At 38.5% G+C, this 23,965-nt stretch overlaps 1 protein-coding gene across 1 annotated transcript; it reads left to right on the top strand.

The window, feature by feature from the left end:
- The first annotated feature begins 426 nt into the window (after window positions 1-426).
- ACP5 (acid phosphatase 5, tartrate resistant) lies at window positions 427-11,792 on the top strand. Its single transcript, XM_026716800.2, has 5 exons — window positions 427-666; window positions 3,654-3,908; window positions 6,950-7,077; window positions 8,626-8,971; window positions 10,020-11,792. The coding sequence occupies exons 2-5, from the start codon at window positions 3,657-3,659 to the stop codon at window positions 10,260-10,262; spliced, it is 969 nt and encodes a 322-aa protein (XP_026572585.1). The 5' UTR covers window positions 427-666; window positions 3,654-3,656; the 3' UTR covers window positions 10,263-11,792.
- The last annotated feature ends 12,173 nt before the right edge of the window (window positions 11,793-23,965 follow it).

Below are 23,965 nucleotides of genomic sequence, written 5' to 3' on the forward strand. Positions count from 1 at the left end.
GCCATCTTCCTTGTTATCTTTACTGGGAGTGTAGTTTGACCTTTATTTGCCTACTAAGTGACATAAGAGCCTTTCCAGTTTGTTTTCAAATCCAAAGATCGCCCCTATCGATACAGGACATGTGAATGCCCCAGGCTGAGGATCAGCCTCGCGGCTCGAGCGGGACGACTCCCCGGCCTCTTTTTAACTTCAGCTTGACTGAGAAAAGCCCTTGGATCGTTCCTGCACAACGGCCGGCCACCCTGTCTCCTTCCAAGGTGTCCTTAAACTGCAGAGCGTGGTCTCCAACGCCTGGGCACCTGAGAAGGGTTAAATGCCTTCGGGCGGCTGCCGCTCTTATCAGCCCCGCTCAGGTTAAAGAATGACTTTAACCCCAGCCTGCGGGGAGGGGAGGGAGGCGCGTCACATGGCGGGGGGAGGGAGGGAAGATGTGTGGTTTGTTCCTCCGCTACACTCAGCTTTTCTGCCTTGCCGTTACTCCCCTGGGCGGGAGGGGGGGTGCCGGAGGGAACTGCCCACCCCACCCCTATTTCCCGTTTCCAGCACCTGATAAAATGCTCCGCTGCCCAGGGAGTCGCTTCAGTTGTGGCCTGGGCGATAGTTCCCGGAGCGAGAGGCGCTGAGAGAACTCCTGGACTGGCGCGTTGGCCGAGAAAACTGACAGACGTAAGGAGGGCGGCTTTGCGGGCAGCGACACTCCACGTGCCGCTTGAAGTTACTTCTCTCTCTCTCTCTCCAACTTTTTTTGTTGGCTTTCTTACCTCTCTTGCCAGGACCCGCCGTTCCTTCCTTCTTCCTAGAGGGGAATCCTGCCGCCCTAGCAGGTGGCTGGAGGCAACGTTCTTTGGGTTGGATGGGTGGCTCTTAGTTGGAAAAGACCCCATGGATAATGGAATGCCAGCGTGGCTAAATAACTGAGGCAGGGAGGCATTAGGCCACACGAAGGAGGAAGCGCAAAACCAAATTGAATTTTACACCCAAATGACTTCTGAAAAACAAACGGCAACAGGCTACATACAACATATACCATCTATCAAACCAACCAAAGGGGCACTTGGCTGGGTCTCCATCTTCCCTCTCATTCAGGACCTTCCAAACGCTCTCCAGTGAATTAATGGGGTTCAATGGAAACGAATGGGGTTCCATTTGCAGTTTGCCTCCTGCCTGTAGATGAGACGTAGAGATCGTGCCCGTGCCGTTTGAACCAGTACCATTTTCTCAGATGGGTCGTCATCTTAGAATGAAAGATGGCTAAGGATAACCGATCCTTAAAATTTAAAAGGGAGCAGCACTAATCTTATTTATTCAAGATTAACTTAACTACAGTAGCAATAAAGCTTCTCATATGGATTGCTGTAGCCCTGGAATAAGAAAAACAATTCGATTATACCACCTATTCTTTAACTCTTTTGCTAATGTGAGCAGTGAGAGGAAGGTCATGTCCTGCTCTGAAAAGTCTTGGGGCTTATTTATCTGGTTTATTTAGCTGATTTGTTATTATTGCAACAATATAATATTACTGACGTTCAGTTTTGTTTGTTAGGATTGTGCTGTAGCATATTTAAAGTGATCAGCCAGAGGCAGATTTACAATTATTAATAATGAGAAATACTGCATGCAAAACAATCTGGAAGATAATAATTCAGCTGTTTCCAAGTGGGAAAATCATCCTATGTTAAGTCTTTCTAAAAATGTTATATGTTTGGACAGGGGATTACATGGGGATTTTAAAGGTCAAAGAAAAGAAAGCCACAGAAGAATTTGGAAGATAATAGGTTGATAACTAGAAAGATAGAGGTCATTTAGAATGATCTTGCCTTGCACAAGTCCTATTGAAATGCAGATGAGTTGCTCAAAAGACCAGTGCTGGATGCTGCCTCTCCAGGCAGTTCCTCTTCTTTTTCTCCCAGGAAATCTCCCAATAGCCTTAGTCCTCCCGCAAGTCCTGGGACTAGACTTTTTGAATATGTGCATTGAGAGCTGTGTTTAAAAACACATTAATGAAACATTCTGCATACAACTGATTTCTTAAAAGTTTTAAAGCAAGCAAGCAAAAATTGACAGTTGTACTAATGTGGAGTTTTAGGGTTTTTTTAATCAAATTATTTTTATTTAAAACAAGGTATATTTTCAGAACAATATCAACAATAAATACAAAATAGAAAAGTTATACAATTCTTGCTCAAATAATAAAAGATGAAGCATGCCAAGCAAAATACAATATAGGAAATATAAGATATAGAAAATATGATACAGAAAATATATGCAATAGAAGATACAAGATAAAAGAAAAAAGTAAGCATTTTTTGAAATTAATGCTAGCATTCTATATTACTATAAGTATCAAAAGAGAAAGGTTTGCATTTTTAGTATGTGAAGTTTGTCCTCACGGTAATCTTAATAAAGTTATCTTAATTATGATGGTTGCTATTTATATGTTCTGGAATTATATCTAGTAAAATATATTGTATTTTAGAAATTTTATTTTGAGTTTAATCCCTAAGATTGCCTAAGTGAGGCACTTTTCTAATATTTTTGGGGAGTTTTGCATATCTACCTGTCTCGTGGCAGGGAAATGGAATTTAATATAATTTATGCCTCAATTCACCATACCTTTTTCTATTTAATTCATGATTTTACCATTTTTACCTGAATTCAAGTTACAATTTTTCATACTGTATTAATTAATTTATTATTTGGATGTATATAGCCACATATTAAATGCATGACTCTACATGACTTACAGTAATTTTAAATTCTACCAAAAAAAAAAAAAGAATAAAAGTAGAATCCTAAACATGTTTTTAAAAAAGCATATAAAATTAACTAAAAAATGGTCATTGCCAGATAGGTAAATAGATATTGACCTCAGTGACAACTGATGTCTTTGGTCAATCAAAGTAATACTTTTGAATAAGTCCGAGTCACTGAAAAACATACAAAATGAGCAAGATGCGCTGAAATAATGTATTTATCTAAAACAGCTTACTTGTCTGATAGATCCATTGATCTTGTAGTATTCTCCATCTCTTCAGGAGTAAAGCCACTACTTCAGTGATTGCCATATGAAAGCTTATCATGACTGATAGAACAAAGAACAGTGAGTGGTTAGATGCATAAGACATTCCTAGCATCATTACTATTCTAAAAGGTACACTTTTAGGTAAAGAAATGACCACAATGTAGCAGGTGCTGAGGAGTGAATAGCACAGTGTTGGAACATAAAGCTGGAAAATGCTTTCCTCCCAGGATTATTGGAGGGGGGAAAAATCAGCCATTAGCTTGGCTTCTATGTGAATCTGGGGGGAAAGAGCAGGATGATACTGCTGTGCTTTTTAATCTCATAACGTCTGGAAAACTGCAGTGCTTTTTGGATGTTTGGATGCTTCAATATAAATGATGTCACCTTGCCATTAGAATCCCAGTCAAGTGACCTGTAGAGAGGGCAGTATTAGCTTCAGATGTCCTCCCTTGAGCTCCTAGATCTGAGGAAAGGAAAGGCATAACTAACAAATAATAAAGCTGGAGGTAGGAACCAGGACTTGGCTGGACTTTCCAGATAAGTTCTGGGATTCTTTCTCCTACCCTTTGTATGTGTGTGTCTGTAAGCATAAAAACACATAATATAGTTTCATCTTTTCTCTCATTTTCAGAGGATGAGCTTCTTGCACCTCTTGGGTGTTTTCCTGGCTGTCCTTCCAAGCCTTCATGCTGGTTCCTCCCTACGCTTCATTGCAGTTGGAGATTGGGGTGGACTTCCTAATGCACCTTTCTACACTGCTCGTGAAGTAGCCGTGGCCAAAGAGATGGGACGAACTGTTGCTTCACTGGGAGCTGATTTCATCTTATCTCTTGGAGACAACTTTTATTACAATGGGGTAACTGACATGTACGACAAGCGTTTTCAGGTGAGGAGCATGAAAACACCATCAGGGCTCTCTGAATGAAGTTCTTGTGCAATCCTTATATGCATCTAATTGGCATTCTGCAAGGTCTACCTCTTTTGAGCTAATGTCAAGCATTTGGCTACCCTTATGTAGATATTGCTTCACTATTATGTGGTGTAAAAGGATCAGGACCATAGGTTGAGTTGTAACTCAGAAAGATTTATCACTCACATTTGGTCAACTAGCTGTCAGCACTAAAATAGCAATACCACTTAGACTTATATATCACTTTATAGTGCTTTACAGCCCTCTCTAAGCAGTTTATAAAGTCAGCATATTGTCCCAACAATTTGGGTCCTCATTTTACCCACCTCCAAAGGATGGAAGGCTGAGTCAACTTGAGCCTGGTGAGATTTGAACTGCCAAATTGCAGTCAGCTGACAGTCAGCAGAAGTAGCCTGCAGTACTGCACTCTTGCCACTGCGCCACCATGGCTCTTATTGGTGCAAGATAAAATTAGAAAATGAAGCAAAATATTCAAGGAAGTCTTTGCTAACTGATTCCATAAACTATTATCTGACAATTAGGATGTCTACCCAGGCATGCCACCCTACAAATGTTCTTGTCATTACTGCTGAGTTCTCCTCATCATCAACCAGTGTTTATTTTGATTTTAATTAACCACCATAATGGCATGCAGATAATGTTCCGGCCAGCAGTGGGATCCTACCTGTTCCACTACCGATTTGGTGATCGTGCATGTGCACCTAATGCACATGCACCTAACAGCTTTCAACACACCAGCTGAGGCCTGCAGCGCCAATCAGCTGAGAGGATAAAGAAGAGAAAAAAGCAGGGACCGGTGGGAGGGCCGATCCTGTGCTTTTCTCTTCTTTCTCCTCTCAGCTGATTGTCCAGGCTTTTTTTCCCCTCCTCTCAGCTGATCGTGGGAGGCTCTTTTTACTACTGGTTCAGCCAAGCCGGGCCTAGCTGGTAGCGTACCACTACTGGTTCCAGCTCATGTTCATGCTGGCCTTTAATTCCATTGTAAATTAAAGTGAAGTTATCTACTTAGTAGGGAATAGCAACATAAAAATGACTGAAATGTTAGTTAGGCATCATGACGCCTTTCCTTCGGCAGAAACAGGGAATTGGGAAGCAGAATGAGGTGGGAGGTCCTGCTCTTAGGTTCACCTTGAAGTTCAGAATTATACATACTACCAAACTCTTATAGATATTCAATTTAAATAACATTAGTCAGTTCTGCTCAAAAAGAGGAAACAAGCATTTAATACCTCCAGATATCTTCACCAAGCAAGATATTACAAAAGGTTGCATGAGAAGGTTAGTGAGAAGGGGAATAAACAAATAAGGGGAAAATATTTACTTATTCGATTGAAGGAGCCTACATAGTCAAAATCCTAAAATCTGGGAGATGCACATTTAAATAAATTACATCTTGTTCAAACCCTTTGTGTAGAAATGATAGAGGAGGTGAAGAAATGAAAATGATTAAAAAATGAAAGATTTCAGAACCTTGGGATGATCTGTTTGTTTCCTGTATTCAGAGAACAAAACATTGCAAATGTGAGAAGAACAGAATCAAAAGAACAAGGGATTGGCTTGAACAATGAGGAAAATTCACTGCAATATACCTTGTTCTGATACAGGAAAAGGAATTGTTGATGCTTCTGTCCTGTAGCCACAAGTAACCAAATTATGTGAATTATCTCTGTATGTAGGGAAAAAAATGCTTAATCATTGCATTGAGAATGATAACAGTAGAAAAAAACTATACAGGAATACTTCAGAAATACGGTGATTTTGGTTCACAATAAAGTAAATATCACAATAAAGTGAGCTAGTCACACACATTTTTAGTTTCCCAGTGTATATAAAAGTTATGTTTAGGCTATATTGTAATCTATTAAGCATGCAATAGCATTATGTCTATGGAAACCCAATGTACATACCTTAATTTAAAAAAAAAATACTTTATTGCTAAAATGCTAATCATCATCTGTACCTTCAGCGATTCATATTTTCTTTGCTGGTGGAGGGTCTTGTAAAAAAAACACACCACACATTATTCACAGCACAACAAACTCAAGTGCAATAAAACAAGGTGTGCCTGTGCTGCTAAAGATGTATACTCATTGGGTAAACTTATTTCTTCTCCCATTGGGGAAAGGGTGACCAGGAAACCTTTTGGGATTTTCTTCCAACTACTTACAAATGTACAGCTTCTACCCTCAGAGGACAAAACCTTATTTGGGAATAGGTTTGTCTCAGGAAATAGGGCCCCTTATATAGGAGCAGTCTGGCTGTTTGAGAGGGAGGGAGAATTTGCCTTCTAGCCTCCAAGAGAGGCTTCTCCAAGGATTAGGCAGGTTTTAATCACTTGGCTGGAAGGGTGGAATTATCTCTGATATGGCATCAGATTGCAACTGAACATCCCAAAGAAGGTGGGAGGCAATCAGCCAATAACTGAAGAAAATTCCTGTTTGGGAAGAATTCCATTTGGGGCTTTTGACAAGTCCTTTCTTCCATGAGAACTGGACAGGTTCCTTGCAGGGATTTGTGGGCAACGATGCCCCTCTTAAAAAGCCAACATGCTTCCCCTTTGTTAAACCTCAGAAGAAAAAGTTTGATCCCCTGATTGCACCTAGGATCAAATGCAGAGGCTCCCTAGTTTTTCCTAAGGGGTGTGATGGAGTGGAGCTGTCAGCCTGTAAAGTTACAAAGATAATGATAAGTACCTGAGTCAAGGAACATTTTCTTTAAGCAGATGACCCCAACCTGCTACAGGTTGCAACCTCTAGTTACAACCACAGTTAAGCCCAAATTTGTAATTGCTTAGCAATAAAGTTGTTAAGTGAATTGCTGCAGTTGTTAAGGGAATCTGGCTTCCTCTGTTGACTTTGCTTGTCGGAAGCCAACTAGTGTAAAAGAAACAATTGCTAATTTTTGGAAAAATGTTAACATTTTTACCAGGAGTTGATGCTATGCAGAAAATGTATCTCCCTCTTCCCCACAGATAAATGTTTCTTGCTCCTTTGTAGGAAACCTTTGAATCAGTTTTCCAAGCACCTTCACTGCGTAAATTGCCCTGGTATGTTGTAGCTGGAAACCATGATCATTCTGGGAATGTCTCTGCCCAGATTGCCTACAGCAAAATCTCGAAGCGCTGGTGAGTCTGGGGTCTAACAAAGGATAGAAGGAAGTGCAGTTGCTGGGTGTGCAGGTGTTGGTGGGGAGAGAAACAATGTGCAAGAAGTGCTGTTGTCTTGCAGTGAATATCCTCTGCTAAAATATTCACACTAGAATCATGGAATCATAGAACTGGAAGAGGCCACTGGGGCTAATCCTGCTCAGTGCGGGCAGCCTTTTACAGCATCTTAGGCAGAGGGTTGTCTAACCTCCACTTGGGCACAATCATTGATGACAGGCGACTACTTTTCTTGGCCATTGGTTCAAACGTTGAACTGCATTTATACTATTAGAAAAAGAAAGGATTCCTCCTCAAAACAATAAATATCAATGGCCACCAGATTATGCTCTCTCTCAAAAAGAGAATGAATAATTCTTTTAAGTTATCTTTTACAAAAGGGTAGCATAAAAGCCTTTATTATCCTTGTGGTATGGGAACAGATGTTACACTGAGACTTGCATGCTTTCTTTGAGACCATATTTCCTTCTTAAACAAGAAACACCCTCCTTCCCCCACCACAACTATGCTAATTGAACACTTCCGTCCTGCCCTACCCACAAACACATTCAGCCAGTAACACTTTTCTTTGCCTCCTTCATATTTCCTTCTTCTTAAACAGAAACACATACACACAATTATGCTAATTGAACACTTCCGTCCTGCCTTACCCACAATAGTCATAACACTTCTAATTCTTTGCCTCATACATATGTGCAGCAAAGCAAGATTGCATCAAAATGGCATCATACAGATTAATGTAATAATTCAAACTTTATTTTTAGGTGCATGCCTTTGACATAAATCAGTCACAGTTTTTGCATCAAACATCCAGTACACAATTTTTAACTGGCTTCCAATGCTCTGGCTGTGAAAGTGTTCCTCTTTGCCAAGGGATATTCTGGGCATAAACTAATAGGACATCATTTATTTTATTCTTCCTGTGATTTTATATCCTGCTTTATATGTACATGTTTAGATTGTTTTTTAAAACAAAAACAAAAATTTGGCTCCTGCAGAGATTGTTAGTCATAAACCCTTTCTGACTTTTGACTGAACTTAGAGCAGAGTCTGGCCAACTTCTGTACTGTTATTAGTACAGGAGTCAGCCAACCAGGCTAATTTCCTGGGGTCCTCTTCTGCCACTTGTTTCTCCTTAACTGAAAAACAAACAATAAGTATTTAGGGAATCCCATGTTACTTTTATGGCTGAAAGTTGACCTGTATTAAACTTGTGCACCTCCCCAGGGTGGCTGGCCACAATGGTTCACTCATGTGGACAAGAAGCATTCTCCTTGCTTCTCCAAACAACATTTGTAAATAAAGTTTTGATTCAAGGATCCAAAGATGCCAGTTTGTTTAGGTATTTACTATGATATTCCAGTTGGGATGGAGATCTTTTTTTTTTTAAAGTATTCTAGGTGGTATGCCTTTTGAAGATCTTGAAGTACCTTGGAAATGCTCTTGTGAAGTAAAAGCGTATTCTCTTGCTTTCCTCTAAAACTTCTTCCTCCAACCTTTTTTATGCAGGCATTTTCCTAAATTCTACTACAAGCTGAGGTTCAAGGTGCCTGGCAGCAATGCTACGGTTGCCATCCTCATGATAGACACAGTGACCATCTGTGGTAATTCGGATGACTTCCAAAGTGAGCAACCCTTACGTCCTCAGAATGCAGGCATGGCCCGTAGCCAATTGTCTTGGCTCCGCAAACAGATGGCCAGTTCCCAGGATGACTACTTGCTGGTGGCAGGACATTACCCAGTATGGTCTGTGGGAAAGCACGGCCCCACTGAATGCTTGGTCAAGCAGCTTCAGCCACTGCTATTGAAACACAAGGCCACTGCCTACCTGTGTGGCCATGATCACAACCTGCAGGTGAGAGAAGAAATCATTATCACTTAATCTGCTGTCCTCTGTAGGAAGGGAATCTGCAACCCTCTGGATGTTTCTGATCTACAACTTCCACTACCCTGTTGACCATCTTGGCTGAGGTGGTTGTGGTTGTAGCACAGAACCTTTGGAAGGCTACTGGCTTGAGTGTGCTATTGAATACTTCCTGAAATGGGAAGCCAACTGATGAAAGAGAGAAGGTCTGAACCTAAAACCTGTCAGTCTTTATTTTTAACCTTTCTTTGATCTGCTTTCCAGTCTACAGTGGAATTTATTGCTTCTTTACAATTTCTTTCTTATAACAATCTCAAGCATAACCTTTCTGTTTTCATCATGGATTGAATGAGAGAAATCTAGGCAGTGTTCTTTTGCCTTGACTTACCTTTGTTCCTGTTGTGTTTGTACTCTATGTTGCGCCTATTCTTGCCTTCTCTCTAACCAGCTCTTTGGGTTTCTTGAAAGTTCATAAAAGCTTTTCTTGAATGAGCTTATGTGTGTTTCCTACGATTAAATGCTCTATCCTTGAATCCACTCTCTTTTGTTCACTTCACATACACTGAAAGTCCTTTTAGCACAGCCATGCATTTCATTGCCTGTGTCATCCAGCATATTTTGAACATTAAATATAGCAGTTGTTCTCCAGGCTTGGTCTGGCTGGAGCATTTGATATTTTTGCTATGATTATCGCAATGAGCTGGCCATGGTTATTCTGCAAGTCCTGGACTGAGTAGACGTCAAGCAATTAACCTGTGGAATGGCTTGCCTGCAAAAATTGTGGATGGTCCATCACTGGAGGTTTTTAAGAAGAGACTGGACAGCTATTTGTTCAGTATAGGTGTTTGGACAGGTAGTTGGACTAGGAGATCCCCAAGGTCCCTTCCAACTCTGTTATTCTGTATTCTGAATAGAAATATAATTGTTTCTCCATAGGAATGTCAATGTGCAATTACAGCATAATGGACAAAGATGCCCCCAAATGGTGTGATGTGAACCTGATCTAAATCTGTCATTTCTTCTTTCTCCAATTGAATAGTACCTACAGGACAAAGGTGGCATAGGCCATGTGCTAAGTGGAGCAGGAAACTTCATGGATGTCTCCAAGCAACACCTCCATAAAGTCCCCAATGGTTACCTACGCTTCTTCTATGGGCAGCCCTCTTCCCAAGGAGGCTTTGCCTACTTTGAGATTGATGGCAAAGAAATGCGGATCTTCTATATTGAGGCCAGGGGCAAGTCTCTTTACAAGACTTCACTACCCAGACGGAGACTCATCTAAAATTCAGACAGTGGTTTTGCTAACTTCTGTATTAACTACTGTGACTCAGGGAGAGAGGCACTGGTGGCATCTCTGGCTCACACACCCCCTCGCTTCTTTCCATTAAGTTGAGAGCTGGCAAGTGTAAGAAAGGAAATTAATGAGAGTTTGTGTTACTTTTTCTCATATTTTGAGTCATTCCTGTTGGAACCTGTAACCTTTCTCTCTTCAACATTCCAAGCATTCCCAGTGAATGTAACTTCTGAAGTCCCATGGGTTGGCTTGGGACTCCTGCCATTCCTTGACAATGGCAGATCAAGAATTGTCAATGATCCAGCTCATTTACTGTATGGACGGTGATTCTGATTCATTTCTGAACAATAGTACAGTTTAGTTTTTCAGGATTTTAGGATAGGCTAATAATAGGAGCTGTTGACTGAGCAATATCATCCAGTCATACAACTCCTACCTAGCTTAAACCCACTCTTATTCCTAGATAGTGTCACAGTCATGCTGTATGCACATTCTATTGCTAGATAACGTATTGGGGCAGGGGATTTCTGTTGGCAGTGCTTTTAGCATCTACTTGTCATGCATACATGAATAAAGGTGCCAATTATTGAGGAATAGCCAACACAGTAATAATTTCTCCAAGCTTTTCTCAACACTGTAAAGGAAAAGTGATTGGATTATGTAGTTTGTTCCAAGAGCCAGGTAAAAGCCTGACCTTGTCATGAGCATACTGTAGAAGCAATAACTGGGCCTAATGATGTCACCAACTCGAAATAAATTATTACACTACCAGTTTCAGATGAAAATAGTGGGATTCAACAAGTTGAAGAGTGGGGCAGAAATTAACTTTAACAGCTACAGTTTGAAGTGCTGGAGAAGCGATTAAGTTGGATCCAAGAATAACAAAGACTTTATTATCATTCTCTCCCACTGCCACTTTAGGATTGTACATCCATTTCTTTTCTGTCAGACCATTTTAGATTCACAATTCTGCACTCTGTAGTATGAGTTTAAGTAGTGTAGCAAGAGGTTTCCCTCCTCTTTGCATGAAAGTCCTAAAGGACATCTCTTGCATGTGTTAGATATTATATTGTTTAGTCACATTGGGCTTTGGATTTAGTGGTTCATTTACTTATCCAAGGAGTTGATGCCCCAACCTTCAGACTTAGAGAATGTCATGACATGCCTGCTAAAGGATTAGGAGACTTTTCTGTATTCTAAAGGGGTTTTCTGACTAATGATTATTTTTGCATTGCAAATACAGTGAGTGAATGAACATCATAACGCATCATTTCCTTTCTTGTGTCTTATTTGTTTTTTGTTTGATTTTGCTTGAAATGTTAGCTGCAGTTATGTATTTAAAATCATATATTTTGCCAAAAATTGGGAAATTTCAATTTCCTATGAGATTTATGATTATTTTACTACCAAAATTCAATCTTATTCTCTGTGTAGTGTTCTTAATTTGCTTTTTAAGAGAATACAATCTTCTCATTTTTTTTCTTGCAAATGATTATTCAATAAATGTCTTATGAATAATGCCTGCTTCTTTCATGCATTTAATTTCTGTAAGAAATTCTGAAAAACAGCTTGCCTATCAAGTCTGGTTACTTGGAGTTGCAAATTCCTGACTTGTTGGATAGTGGATGCTCCTCCACATTGCTTGGCAAGAACATCAGTGTCTTCCAACATTTCAGTGGTTTTACAAATCTTGATCTTTTTTTTTTTTTTTATAAATTTTTATTATTTTTTTAACATAAAAAACACAACAACAAAACATAAAAGTATCAGCTCCCCCATATTTTTGTACACACCGTAAGTCGGTTGGTCCATCGGTTTTGTGCATTCACCTCATAGTCACAATTACAGTTACTTTATATAATACTCTTATCAATACAAATTTATAAATCCTAGTATCTCTATTAAAGAAAAAAAAATTTGACTAAACTTTTATTCGGTCATGCCTTTATGAGATAACTATATTTTAAATATTTTATTCTAAAACAAATCTTATAATCATACCAATTCTATCCCAAATATGAAAAAGAAAGAAACAAAGAAAACTATTATATAAATATAGTATCAAAAACCAATAAAAGGAAAGGGAAAATAAAGTCATTATTATTCCTTATTATCTAACTTTTATATTTTAATATTTCATCATTCAACCATTGATAGAAAAGATCCCAAACTAAATAAAATTGTTTATCTTCTTGCTCTCTAATTTCAAAAGTCAATCTACTCATCTCAGCACATTCCAAAATTTTCTTTACAACTTCTTCTTGCAATGGAATTTTCTCATTTTTCCAATTTTTGCAAATACAATCCTAGCAGCAGTCAATACATTTACAATCAAATATTTCAACTCTTTACTATAAGTATCTGGTAGTATTCCCAATAGAAAAAACTCCGGTTTCAAGTCTATATGCTTCTTTGTCATTTTTTCCAGCCACATGTGGATTTTAGTCCAATATTTTCTAGCATCCTCACAAGTCCACCACATGTGATAGTATGAACCAGGTTTCTGATGACATTTCCAGCATTTTTCGGATTTGTTCTTAAACATTCTTGCTATCCTTGTCGGGGAAAATGCCACCTGTAAAACATCTTATACAAGTTTTCTTTATAGGCTGTAGACATTGTCATTTATAATTTTGCGACCATAATTTCTGCCATTTCTCTAAATCAATCCCATATCCAAAATTCCTCCCCCACGCAATCATAGTTTCTTTAACTTGTTCTTCCTCAAGCTTAATTTGCAATAAATAACCATACAATTTTTTTAATCACCTTTTCATCAGTACCCATCAAAATCTTATCCAAGTCAGTTTGCTTATCATAAAATCCCTCTGCTTTGGAATCCTCATAGTACTTTGAATGTATTTGCAAATATGAAAACCAATTCATCCGTATACCTTGTTCTTCCAATTTTTGCATCGATTTAAGTTCACCCTTTTCATCTAATAATTCCCCATAGTTAACTGTTTGTTCCTTTTTATAAATTATAGGATAAGAAAACGCTTCTATCGTCGATAACCAAACTGGAATTTTCAAATAACACTGTTTTTTATCTTCTCCCAATTCAACCACAGAGACTCCGTATATAATGCCTTCTAAAATACCCTGTGTTTTAGTTCCCTTGTACCATAAAAAAGCATGCCAGCCCAACAACAAATCATGACCTTCTAATGTCAACAATCTGGTTTTCCTTAATGTTATCCATTCTTTAACCCACGTCAAGTTTGCAGCTTGGTAGTACAACTCCCAATTAGGCAGTCCAAACCCTCCTCTAAATCTAGCATCCTGTAAAAGCTTTAACTTTATTCTTGCTTTCTTACCTTGCCATATATACTTCAAAACAATTTTATTTAAATCCTCAAAATATTCTTTTCCAAGCCTAATTGGTATTGTTTGAAACAAAAATAAGACTCTGGGTAAAATGTTCATCTTGATTGTTGAAATCCTTCCTATTAATGACAATTGTAAGTTCTCCCATTTTTTCAAGTCTTGAGCTATCTGTTGTTTAAGTTTAATATAATTATTCTCCTTCAATGTACTACATCTTGATGTCAAATATATCCCCAGATACTTAACCTTGTTTGTAACTTGAATTTTTAACAGTTCTGCCAACTCTTCCCTTTGTTTCAGCAACATATTCTTTGACAAAATCTTTGTTTTATCTCTATTTATTTTCAAACCAGCCACCTCCCCATAGACCTCTATCTTTTCCAACAGTTTCGAGGCTGTTTCTATAGGGTCTTCCAAGATAAAGACTAGGTCATCTGCAAAGGCTTGTAGTTTAAATTCTTCCTTTTTAATTTTCATTCCTTTTATAGTTTTATCTTCTCTGATATTTCTATTCAACACTTCCAAAGTCAATACAAATATCAAGGAGAAAGAGGACAACCTTGTCTTGTGCCTTTTCTTATATTAATAGGATCTGTAAATTCTCCCTCCATCATTACCTTAGCTGTTTGTTCATTATAAATTGCTTCTATTGCCTGAATAAATCTTCTAGCAAAGCCCATCTGTTCCATTAAAAGTAACATAAATCTCCAATTCACGTTATCAAATGCCTTTTGAGCGTCTAAAAATATCAAAGCCATTTGCTTTTCAGGATGTGCCTCATAGTATTCCAGGGTGTCCAGAATTACTCTCATATTGTCTCTGATTTGTCGCTTTGGCAAAAACCCATTTTGGTCTGGGTGGATAAAGTTATTCAAGTACTTTTTAAGTCTTTCTGCTAATATTGAAGCAAAAATTTTATAATCTGCATTTAGTAAAGAAATCGGTCTATAATTCTTGATTTGCAGTAGGTCCGCCTCCTCTTTTGGAATAAGTGTAATGTAAGCCTCTGACCATGTTTTAGGTATCATCTTTTTAACATAACTTCATTCATAACTTCTAACAGTGGAATACACAGTGATTCTTGAAAGATTTTATAAAATTCTACAGGAAACCCGTCTGGACCTGGTGCCTTTCCATTATTTTGTTTCTTAAGTGCTTGACTTAACTCCATCATTGTTATATTACTTTCTAGCATTTCTTCAATCTCTTTAGGTATCTTAGGTAGATTTGCATTCTGTAGGTATTGTTTAACTTTCTCCTCATCAATGTCTTCTTTCTTATACAAATGCTTATAAAAATCATAAATAATCTCTTTTTTTTCTTTGCTGCCATAACAAATTTTACCTTGGTCGTCATTAACTGCGGTATTTTCCTCGACTCTTTCTCCTTTCTCAATTTGTATGCTAGCCATCTACCTGGCTTATTTGCATCCTCAAAATAATTCTGTTTAGCATTCCTAATTTTCTGTGCCAGTTCTTCTTTCTCTATTAAATCCATTTTATGTTTAGTTATATCCAGTTTCATTTTAACATCTTTTCTGTGTGGCATTTTCTGTAATTCTTTTTCAAGCTCCCTTATATTCATCATCCAAGGCTTTAAGAGTTCGCCTTTTCCTGTTGTTCTTTTTCTTGTATAGTCTATTATCAAGCCTCTAACATAGGCCTTCATTGTGTCCCAAACATTCTGTATTGAGGTGTCTTCTTTTCTGTTCTCTTTAAAGAAGAAGGCCAATTCTTTCTCCATCCATTGTATAAATTCCTTATCCTTTAAAATAGAATTATTTAATGTCCATCTCGATCTTTTCCTTTGTCCCTTCCATTCAATTGTCAATGGGTTATGGTCAGCCCAAGTACTTGTTTCAATATTTACTTCTTGAATACTAGACATTAAATCTGTTGAGATCCAAATCATATCCAGTCTGGACCATGATAGATGCCTATTTGAATAGAACGTAAATTGCTTAGATTTATCATTTCTTTCTCTCCATATGTCTTTTAAAGTTAATTCATCTATCATTTTAAAAAGGATTTAGGAAGAGTTTTCCTGTTATGCTTTACTGTTGTTGCAATATAGTCAAGTCTATTATCCACAATTCCATTAAAGTCTCCCATCATAATTACATTAGCATAGTCAAGTTCGGCAGTCTTAGTATGTAATTTTCTATAGAATTCTTCCTGTTTATCATTCGATTGCATAAATTGCAATCAAAAGTATCTTTCTATTATTGTCCATTATTTCCACCATTAATATTCTCCCATCATCATCTGTATAAATCATTTTTGCTGGAATGGCCTCTTTAATATATAAAACCACCCCTCTTTTCTTGGATTGTGTCAAAGAGGTAAACAATTTCCTAATTTTGGTTGTAATAACAATTGTTCATGTTGCTTTTTAATATGAACTTCTTGTAAACAAATTATGTCGAACCTTAATTTCATTAATTTATGGAAAATCTTCCTTCTCTTAGCAGCTGAGTTCAGTCCATTTATATTCATTGTAATCAATTTTTTTCTTCCATAATTATGTTTTATATTTAGATTTAACCACTCTCGTGGGTCTTGCCTCACGTTGATCTTTAATATCCACTTGTCCACCTACTGCACCTTCTTCTTTTCCAACCTCCATTTGTTCCTCTTGGGATTCAATTGATGGGACCTCCTTTCCTGCTCCTCCTTCTCTGCCTCCAAAAACCTCTTGCAAAACAGTTCTGCTTTCTCAATTGAATCAATTCTATGTCTCTGTTCCTGCCACGTAAACATCAATCCTTCTGGAATCAACCACCTGTAAGACACCTCTTTTTCCAATAACCTTTTAGTCAGGAATCGGTATTCTCTTCTCATCTCTCTCACTCTTCTAGGTATTTGTTTTAAACCAAAATTTCTTTACTTTTGTATTTCAGTGGCTTCTCTCTTGCTACTTGCAATATTTGTGTCTTCAAAGATTTTTAATAAATCTAATATGAACTTCTCTGGGTAGGTTATTTCTCATCGCATATCTTGTAAAAACTCGATATATCTCATCAATTCCATCCATCATCTTCTCTTCTGTTATCTCGAGCGCCTCCGCCAGGATTCCTACCATTATCGCAACCAAATCTTGTCCTTTTTCTTCTTCTATATTTTGAAATCTAAGATAAAATTCTGATCTATCCAACTCCCACTTCAACATCTCACTTTTTTCTTGTTCAATCGCTGTTAATCTATTGTCGATATTTCCAATTTTCTCCTCTCTTTGTTTGCCTCCCTCTTCAACATTTTGGAGTCTCTCTTCATATTTTTCCATCATCTGTTCCATCCTACCTGTTCTTTGTTCAATAGTATCCATTTTTACCTTAAGATCTTGAATTCCTTGCATAATCATCTGGAAGGATACTCTTTCTTGTTCTTTTTCTTTCTCTTTATCTTGCTTTAACAATGTCTGAATTTGAACGCTGTCCAGATGGTGGGGAGGCAGAAGCAGACATAGAGGCACCCGAAGATATAAATTTCTTACTCATTTTAAGTGGTTCCAACTCTTCAAGTTTTTTCAAATTTTAATCCACAAAAAAAAAGAAAAAAATATGAAATTTTAATCCAAGGTAAAAAGGCCAACAATAAAAAAGCCAAAAGTGAGAGAAAAAAAGAAAAAAAGAAAAGAAAAAAAATTCTTCAAATTCTTCCTAACCTTAGTCCAATAAAAAAGAAAAAAAAACCATAAAAAAGTAACAGTAAAAATAAAAACCCAATAATAATAATAAACAAGACAAAGCCAAAAAGGAAGAAGGGAAGAAGAAAAAGAGAAAAACAAAAACAAAACAAAAACCAAGAAAAATAAGTTTCTTCAGATTCCACACCTTAGTCCAGCCAGAAAAAAAAAAGAAAAAGAAAAAACCTCAATTAAAAAAGGAAAAAGAAATAGTCCGCTAATGTACATTAAAAAAAAAAAAAAAAAAAGGAAAAAGAGAAAACAGGATCCAAATAGGCAAAAGAAAAAATAAAATCAGTTAAATCAAAATAAAATATATGTAGAAAAAAGAAATTCAGAGGCTTCCCTTTGCAAATAAATCAAGCTTAAAAGTCAGGACCTTGATGTTAGTGAAGGGGTTGGCAGAACTCAAAAAAAACAACAACACTGCACTCTATTTAATTATCCAAGGCTCTAATTATAACTCCCTTCTCTTTCCCACAAGCTTCAAAGCTGAGCCATGTATATCCAGAAAGACACCTGTAATAATATTCCACAAAGTGCTTTCCTCTATCTTATCAGGGGATGTCCTTGAGAAGAAGTCTATTTTTCTTTTTTTAAATATTTCCGAGCCTCTAGGTGGCAGTGTTACAAAGTATCATAGTTCTCACTTTCCCCCTCCTCTCTTAAGGGAAAGCCGTTGCAATACACAAAACAAAAACCGAAAAATCAAACAAAATCAAGAGAAGCCTCTAGCCCAGAAAAAAAAAATAAAAAGTCCAGAAGAAGAATAAAACATATAAATATATAGAAAAAGAAAACAGTCCAGTTATCCAATAAGTAACAATAGAGTCCGGAAGCAAAGAAAAGAAAAAAATGGATTCTCTCTTTGACGTTTCCCTAAAAAAACGCCGCTAAATCAATTTTGTCAAAAAACAAAACAAAAATCACACAGGTTTCTTCAGATAATTAGAGTAAACTTTCCAAATTCAAAAAATTAAATAAAAAAGAAGTTCTCACCCAACCGACAAACTCTTTCTCAAACTCTTTCCGTCTGGAGTCGCCCGGCCTCAGCAGCATGGGGCTGCCTCTCCGCCGCTGGCAAGAAGAGCTTCACCCGGGCTCTCCAGGGATTTTGCGGTATCCCCGGAATCCTCAGGATATGCTCTTCACGATGGCTGTCCCTACGGGACAGCGTAGGTCCGTTGGACCGGCCAGTGGCGGAGATATCGGCTGCCCAATCGAGGAGCTCGATTGCAGACCGTATCGCCACGGCGCAAGCTCCTCCCATCTCCAACAAATCTTGATCTTAATGTCGGCAAAGTATGACTGACGGCCATTGTTTACACAGAGTGAAGGAAGCAGGACCCAGAAATTGTTCTGCTGAATTTCAGGGGTAAACCAATAAGAAACAAATAACAAGTTTAAAAAGCAGATAATTAAGACCAGGATAAAAGCTTAAATCCAGTTAGTTGCAAGTGGAATGGCATAATAGTCTGATACAATAATTAGAAAATAAATAAACCACACAACAAGCCCAGTTTATTAAAATTCTACCGATCCTATTTTAGTAGATAGGAAAATGCCAGACAGCTGGAGTATGCTTTTTTTAGAACTTTATATTGGGTCTTTGCCTACATCTTCAGCTCTGCTTTTACCAAATAATGTATCGGCTATCAAAGGAATTGTTAGAAAAACCAACAGGAGCTATTTTAGTGTCATTAGGAATGTGCCAGGTGAATATCCATGATATTTGGGCAGTAGGAGTGGGATGTGATGTATTAAGACTTTAACCAATACAGATAAATATTTCATAGAATCATGGAAGGAACCTTAGAGGTCTTCTAGTGCAGCAGTGAGAAAATTTTGGTGGGCTGCAGAGAAATCTCACCCCCAAAGCAATTAATCCAGGCTGCGCAGAAACACAAGGCTGTGCCGCCCACATGGCCCGTGGGAACCCTTCCCGACCACTCACTCCTTACCCAGCAGACTTGCCTGCTGAATTGCTATTTTTCTGACCAACAACTGTTCTGCTGTGCCAGGAGATTTAGATTGGCTAGGAAGCAGGAAATGGTTGGATTTCTTGCTTTCTAGCTAGTCTTTAGATCTTTGGCTCTGCTTTTAAGCACAGCCGAACTTCCCTTAGGACTGAAAGTTCTATTCAGTGCAAACTCAGGGCAAGCAAATTTTATGTGACAGACTGAGCTAGCCAATGGCAGATAGATAGATCACTGAATGATTCTGTGAGCAACTCAATCTGCCTGCTTTTGGGTAAAAGTTGCTCTTTTTTATAAAAAAAATTCAATATTTATATAAATATAATATTTACATACAAGCCATGCCCAGCCAGTCACATGACCACCAAGCCACACCCACAAATTAGGCCACACCCACAGAACCAGTTAGTGGTCCCTGGGATTTAAAATTATGAGTTTGGTGGTCCCTGAGGTCCAAAAGGTTGGCGACCCCTGTTCTAGTACAACTCCCAACCCAAGGCAGGAGTCCTTATACCATTCCAAACAAATGATTGTCCAATCTTCTTGAGAACATCCAGCAATGGAGCAGCAACAACTCCAGGCAGCAAACTCTTCCATTGTTTGATTGTTCTGTCAGGAAATTCCTCCTTGGTTCCAGGTTGGATCTCCTTCTGATGAGCTTCCAACAATTGCTTCTTGTCCTGCTCTCACGTGCTTTGGAGAATAAATCGATCCTTCTTCCCTGTGCAGCCCCTCAAAATATTGGAAGGCTTTCAATGGAGATTCTCAATCATCCAGGTCATGGTTATCCCAAAGGTGCTTTTCCAAAAGACAACTAGATGGCAACTTTTGAAAGATTGCTATTATGCCACCCTGAATCTTCTTCATTAGGCTAAACATGCCTAATTCCCTTAACTATTCATCTTATCATTGCTCCTTCTGCAGGCTTCCCAGGGCATCAGCATTATTAATAAAAGCTATTGTGCTTTATCAACCTAGTTTTATTTTTAATAAGTCTTTTACAATTAAAATTAGCTGTCTTAGGAATGTGATTTTGTTCACAAATTAAAATATACTGCTCAAAAAAATAAAGGGATCACTTAAACAACACAATGTAACTCCAAGTCAATCACACTTCTGTGAAATCACTTAGGTAGCAACACTGATTGACAATAAATTTCACATGCTGTTGTGCAAATGGAATAGACAACAGGTGGAAAGCATAGGCAGTTAGCAAGACATCCCCAATAAAGGAGTGGTTCTGCAGGTGGTGACCACAGACCACTTCTCAGTTCCTATGCTTTCTGGCTGATGGTTTGGTCACTTTTGAATGCTGGCGGTGCTTTCACTCTAGTGGTAGCATGAGACAGAGTCTACAACCCACACAAGTGGCTCAGGTAGTGCAGCTCATCCAGGTTGGCACATCAATGCGAGCTGTGACAAGGTTTGCTGTGTCTGTCAGCGTAGTGTCCAGAGCATGGAGGCACTACCAGGAGACAGGCCAGTACATCAGGAGACGTGGAGGAGGCCATAGGAGGGCAACAACCCAGCATCAGGACCGCTACCTCAGCCTTTGTGCAAGGAGGGATAGGAGGAGCACTGCCAGAGCCCTGCAAAATGACCTCCAGTGGGCCACAAATGTGCATGTGGCTGCTCAAACGGTCAGAAACAGACTCCATGAGGGTGGTATGAGGGCCCAACATCCACAGGTGGGGGTTGTGCTTAAAGCTCAACACCGTCCAGGACGTTTGGCATTTGCCAGAGAACACCAAGATTGGCAAATTCGCCACTAGTGCCCTGTGCTCTTCACAGATGAAAGCAGGTTCACACTGAGCACATGTGACAGACGTGACAGGGTCTGGAGACACCATGGAGAATGTTCTGCTGCCTGCAACATCCTCCAGCATGACCAGTTTGGCAGTGGGTTGCATTTCTTTAGGGGGGCCCCATTTCTTTAGGGGGCTGCACAGCCCTCCATGTGCTCGCCAGAGGTAGCCTGACTGCCATTAGATACCGAGATGAGATCCTCAGACCCCTTGTGAGACCATATGCTGGTGCAGTTGGCCCTGGGTTCCTCCTAATGCAAGACAATGCTAAACCTCATGTGGTTGGAGTGTGTCAGCAGTTCCTGCAAGATGAAGGCATTGATGCTATGGATTGGCCCTCCCATTCCCCAGACCTGAATCCAATTGAGCACATTTGGGACATCATGTCTCGCTCCATCCACCAATATCACATTGCACCACAGACTGTCCAGGAGTTGGGGGATGCTTTAGTCCAGGTGTGGGAGGAGATCCCTCAGGAGACTATCCACCACCTCATCAGGAGCATGCCCAGGCATTGTAGGGAGGTCATACAGGCATGTGGAGACCACACACACTACTGAGCTTCATTTTGACTTGTTTTAAGGACATTACATCAAAGTTGGATCAGCCTGTAGTGTTTTTTTCCACTTTAATTTTGAGTGTAACTCCAAATCCAGACCTCCATGGGTTGCTCAATTTGGTTTCCATTGATAATTTTTGTGTGATTTTGCTGTCAGCACATTCAACTATGTAATGAACGAAGTATTTAATGAGAATGTTTCATTCATTCAGATCTAGGATGTCTAATTTTTCTGTTCCCTTTATTTTTTTGAGCAGTGTATATAATAATTCTAACACAGTAGGAGCCTTTAGTGAGTGCTTTAGTGAAAGAATAAATTCTAAAGGTTTACCAAAAAGATTGTATCACTTTGAAACCAGTTCTGGACCACCTGCCATGATGTCAGCAGTGAGTAAGAGCCAAAGTGATATATTTCTGGCAAGGCTGCAGCATATTTGAAATCACAACAAAATTTGTGGTTTTCTTAAAACCCCATAGCCTTGCTCATTGGCTGGCTTTGCTAGGAGTCTGTAGGCATCCATCTGGAAGGCAGATTATTGTTCAACTTTTTTTCAAAGAAATGTACTTGTGTATTTATTTATTTAAAATGCATATATGGCCACCTATTTTATATAATCTGTCAACAATAATGTAAAAAATAAAGAAAGCTCAACCAAATTAGAACCATTGCATACAACTGAGAAACCATAACATACTAATCACAAATAGACATTTGCTGGCATAAGGAAAGATTCTGTGACAACTGAGGCTAATAAATTATGAGAATCCTGGAGAGCGTGAATGCCTTAACCATAGAGTAAGAGATAATTTTGTAATTATTCTTGTATTTGCCAGAAAGGATATCAGAAATTTTTCCTTTCTATTTTTCTTATCTTTTCTTTTTGTGCGTTTGTCTTTTCTCTTCTTTCTCTTTTTCCCGTGCTTTTCTTTCTTTAGTTTATATTCATTTTTTGTTCATTTTTATCTTCTTTACAAAACTTTTAATAAAATTTATACCAAAAATGGACTGTGAGAATATATGGATGGATTTCCATACCTTAGGAAAAGAGTCTTTAAAGTGTGAGTGTATAAATCCAGCTAAAACTGGCTCTTTTGGAATTTGCAAGGAATTCCACAAAACAGTTACAATAAAAATTAAAAATCATCTCATAAAATTGAATATCTCAAATGTGCATCAAACATCCACACATAGTGTATCTTTGCTGAGGAGGCTTCCTATTCAACACCAATATTCTTCCTTACAGGATTAGGCCAGTAATTCCTTCTAAAAACCGGTACTCCGAACTGCTTAGAATGTTAACAGCAGGATCTAGCGAATAGGTGCGAACTGGTAGAATTCCACCCCCGATTGGACTGGAAGATTTCCAAGGTCCCTTCCAATTCTGTTATTTCCCATTAAGAAATTCAGATTCAACTTAAAATGAATGGCATTTTTCCTGCTCTTTCCACATTTGATCTTGTAACAACCTTATGGTTCTAGGCTACTAGTTTCCCTGACTAGTCATCCAAACATGTAGAATACTGTATTGCAAACAGTCACAAAGTCACTGCCAGGGTAGGCACAGCCAATCAAAAAAGCAGACCTTTATCAGAAGGCAAAACTGCTGGGATATAACTTTTCTACTCCTTTGGGAAACTTCTTTTTTTCTGGGTAGGAAAAAAAAGAATTGGATTGCAGCTACCCATCTTTTTCTGAAAATGCTTATGGGTGCCCACAGGCCTACTGGGAGATAAAAATAATACTGCATGACTGTTTGCAGCCTGTCATTTTTCAACTAATTAGAAGGGGCCTTTAAAAAATAGTGCAGGTGGGGCGGGGAGATGTCAGGCAATGCAGTGAGACTGGTGAACACCAAGGGAGCTGCCCAGGGGCACCTCCCTTGGATGCCCGGATTTAAAGTTCAAAAACAGCACTTCTGAATTCTTCCCAGAAACTAATTGGAAGTAATGGTAGACCATTTTAAAGGAAATAAAATGGTATATTTCACATTTGGATGATGGGAGACCATTTTTGTAACCGGTAAAAGGCATTGGGCTTTGCCTTTGAGAAATAGAAAGGAACATGAAAGAAGCAAATCCAGCAAAGATGAAGGGTGGGAATATAAAACCCCATTTCAGTTCCATTATGTGTGCAGATATTTGGTGCCAAGAGGGTGTTTTACTTAATATTCCCAGCAAAATACTCCAGATGGGAGCTGAATGCATGTGGAAGTTTGCAAATCGTCTCAGAAACTTTCCTTCTGAAAACCCAGATGATACAATGAGGTGCTTTCCAAAGTAGTTATAGAATATAAGCATGCACATCTCCCTAAGAAGCTACCAAATTTAAACAGCTGCTCT

The sequence above is a fragment of the Pseudonaja textilis genome, chromosome 2 (genome assembly GCF_049901715.1).
Source record: "Pseudonaja textilis isolate UNSWEBS1 chromosome 2, rPseTex1.2, whole genome shotgun sequence".
Taxonomy (NCBI): domain Eukaryota; kingdom Metazoa; phylum Chordata; class Lepidosauria; order Squamata; family Elapidae; genus Pseudonaja; species Pseudonaja textilis.